Below are 2,605 nucleotides of genomic sequence, written 5' to 3' on the forward strand. Positions count from 1 at the left end.
AATTAAAACATGCATTTCTGCTGTTTTACATGAAGGTGGGGAAAAAAATGAAGCAGTTTGGTTGACAAATTGCTGATATCTAATCTAATCATATTTCYATGCTATTAGTGATGRTAGAACATATTCYAGTAAAGCAGAACTGCATTGTAAAAAACGACGTTTTCCCTGGTCAGTGAACGCCTCTTATAATTGTGAAGAAAAATAAAAAGAAGCCAAACACTAAACTACAATTGGCTGCAGTAATTTATCAATGTTTTTTTTTTTTTTGTAAAAGTTGGAGGAGGTGCCTTTAATGAGCCGCAGCTGGAATCAGAAGCGAGCTTCATCAGCTCACAGGTGCGCGCGCTTTTCTGTTTGTTCTTGGCGGGACGCCGCCATCATGCCTCGAGTTCCGTCCGTTTACTCGGACTTCTTCTACGGTCCGCTGACCGAGGACGTGGAGGACCTGCTGGTCCGCTTCGAGCGCACGGGCTCGGTCCGGTTCGGGGAGTTCTCGTCCATCTGGAGGGCCACGAGCTTCTCGGAGGTCTTCCTCGGCCTCGGCGGCAGCGGGGACTCCAGGAGGTTCTCCGGGATCAGCCTGGCCACCGCCGCGAGGTTCTTCCTGCCCCCCTACAGCTACCAGGTCCGGGTGGGGGGTCTGTACCTGATGTTTGGCTTCTACCACGCCCAGCTGTTTGATCCMCCTGTGAAGATCCGGCTGGCCCTGAAGGACTGGGACCACGTGCAGAACTTCCTCAGGGACTCCATGAAGGCACGGCACTATGACGTCATCTACATCTACCGGAAGCTCCTCGCGGCCCAGGCCTTCCACTTCACAGCCATGCCTCAYGTCCTGGCCTTCATGAAGCAGCAGAACCCCCAAACCCAGGAGGTCCACCAGGAGGGTCTGAGCAGGGCCACCGTAGTCCAGGACCTCGTGACCCCGGATCTCCTGGACGAGATGAGTAGCATCCAGAGCCACTACGAGAAGCTGAAGGAGGCCACAGAGGAGGTCAGGTCCAGGGTCTCCGTGATCCACCGGGACTTCAGCTCCTGTCTGAAGGACTGCGTGTCCGASTTCATCACCTGGCAGCAGAGGACCTCCACCTCCGAGACCAGGAGGGACAAGGAGGTCCACGAGCGGGACGCCGAGGACAGGGAGTCCAGCAGCMGAGCCAGGCTCCTGTCCTCCATCAAGAACAAGAGCTACAAGAACTTCCAGGARGCGCCCAAGTCCAGGAGGCACCGTAAGCTGGAGGCGGTGGACTCGTCCTCCTCTGCGGTCCCTCTGGTCCAGGAGGCCAGGACTTCACAGAAGAGGAGGCCCGTGTCTCTGAGGGCCCGGACCCAGAAGAGACTGGAGGTGACGGAGGAGAGGAGTGCTGTCCAGACCTGGCTCCTGAGCGCYCCTGAGGAGACGCAAGGGGTCCCGATGAAGAGGACCAACCCAGGATCCAGGACCTGATGGTAGTACGGGATMAATCCTGGGCCAGCAGGAACTGAATCTGAATAATTCAGATTCAATCTGARKKATTCAAATTCAGTTCCTGCACAGGATTTATCCACAGAGGGGTGACGGACGAGGCCAGAGCTCCAAGATTGTTTTTGTTTTCATTTAATTTACAGATTTAAAAAAGTTAAACCAAAACCTCTGCACTTTTAAGTTAATACATAAATAATTTGTGACCATTTGCCATCTTGGATTATTTTTTAAATTTTTTTAAGAAAAACAGCGACCTCTTGTGGTCACTTCCTGCATGTATCTTTGGCGCCATCTTGTGGACAGTTGTTGGTACTGCATCAACACGGTGGCGCGCTTTATCCGGATGTGGACGTTCATCCGTCGCTTCCTGTGACTTTAATCCACTTGTTGAGGAGGAAGAGGAGGACAGAAAGGCGTGGGAGCTCCTGTCTTCATCATAACTTTAATATAATAATGAATAAAACATTTAATGCGGACTGCTAAAGCGGCGCCCAAACACAGCAGCTAAGCCGCCTAACGAGCGCCATGCTCGGACTGAAAGAAGCCGGAGTTCTCGGCGTCTCCGCGGTTCTTGCCGKGGGGGTAGCCTATGTTATCTGGAACCACGTTACCTCCCCCCGCGAGAAAAAGTCCGGGACGCGGCCGAGGGAGGACCGTAAGGCCGGTGGAGGAGGAGAGGAGGAGGAGAAGCAGGAAAGATATGAGGAGGCTCCGGTTGAAGCTCCGAAAACAGCGGCGGTAAAGTTGATTTTACCAACAGAAATATTTATTAAATGTTTACCGAGTTAAATATGTTTAWTTACAACCAAGTTAAATGTGCTTTAGTACTATTAAAGTACTTTACTTTGAGTAAAAGCATGCATTTTAAACAACAAACATGTTAAAACACGTTCACCGGAGTTAGCTTGTGATGCATTCTGGGAAATGTAGGCAGAATAAACTCTTCTTTCATCCAGATTAATAATCCTCTGACWACTGTTCAGATTAACACACAAATCTCTGACAGAAAACTGGTTTAAAGACAGTTTGTAAAAGTTTAACTGATGTGGAAAAACATTTGTGCATAGAGAGAATTATTTGAAAAATCTAAGGACTACAAAATAATTAAAATTTTACAGATTTTTTTGTTTTGATTAAAAC

General features: G+C 49.5%; 2 protein-coding genes across 2 annotated transcripts in view; both read left to right on the forward strand.

Annotated features, from left to right (window-relative positions):
* Positions 1-379: 379 nt before the first annotated feature.
* On the forward strand, positions 380-1,447 carry LOC106531444 (snRNA-activating protein complex subunit 1). The gene has a single exon (XM_014027319.1). It carries the CDS (start codon positions 380-382, stop codon positions 1,445-1,447), a length of 1,068 nt encoding a protein of 355 aa, XP_013882773.1.
* Positions 1,448-1,707: 260 nt separating this feature from the next.
* Positions 1,708-2,605, forward strand: part of arl9 (ADP-ribosylation factor-like 9) — a gene marked incomplete at its 5' end in the record, with an annotated part of 5,526 nt that continues 4,628 nt past the window's right edge. The window contains 1 exon segment of the mRNA XM_014027320.1: positions 1,708-2,203. Coding sequence (XP_013882774.1) covers positions 1,991-2,203 — 213 coding nt within the window.

The sequence above is a fragment of the Austrofundulus limnaeus genome, unplaced genomic scaffold (genome assembly GCF_001266775.1).
Source record: "Austrofundulus limnaeus strain Quisiro unplaced genomic scaffold, Austrofundulus_limnaeus-1.0 Scaffold635, whole genome shotgun sequence".
Taxonomy (NCBI): domain Eukaryota; kingdom Metazoa; phylum Chordata; class Actinopteri; order Cyprinodontiformes; family Rivulidae; genus Austrofundulus; species Austrofundulus limnaeus.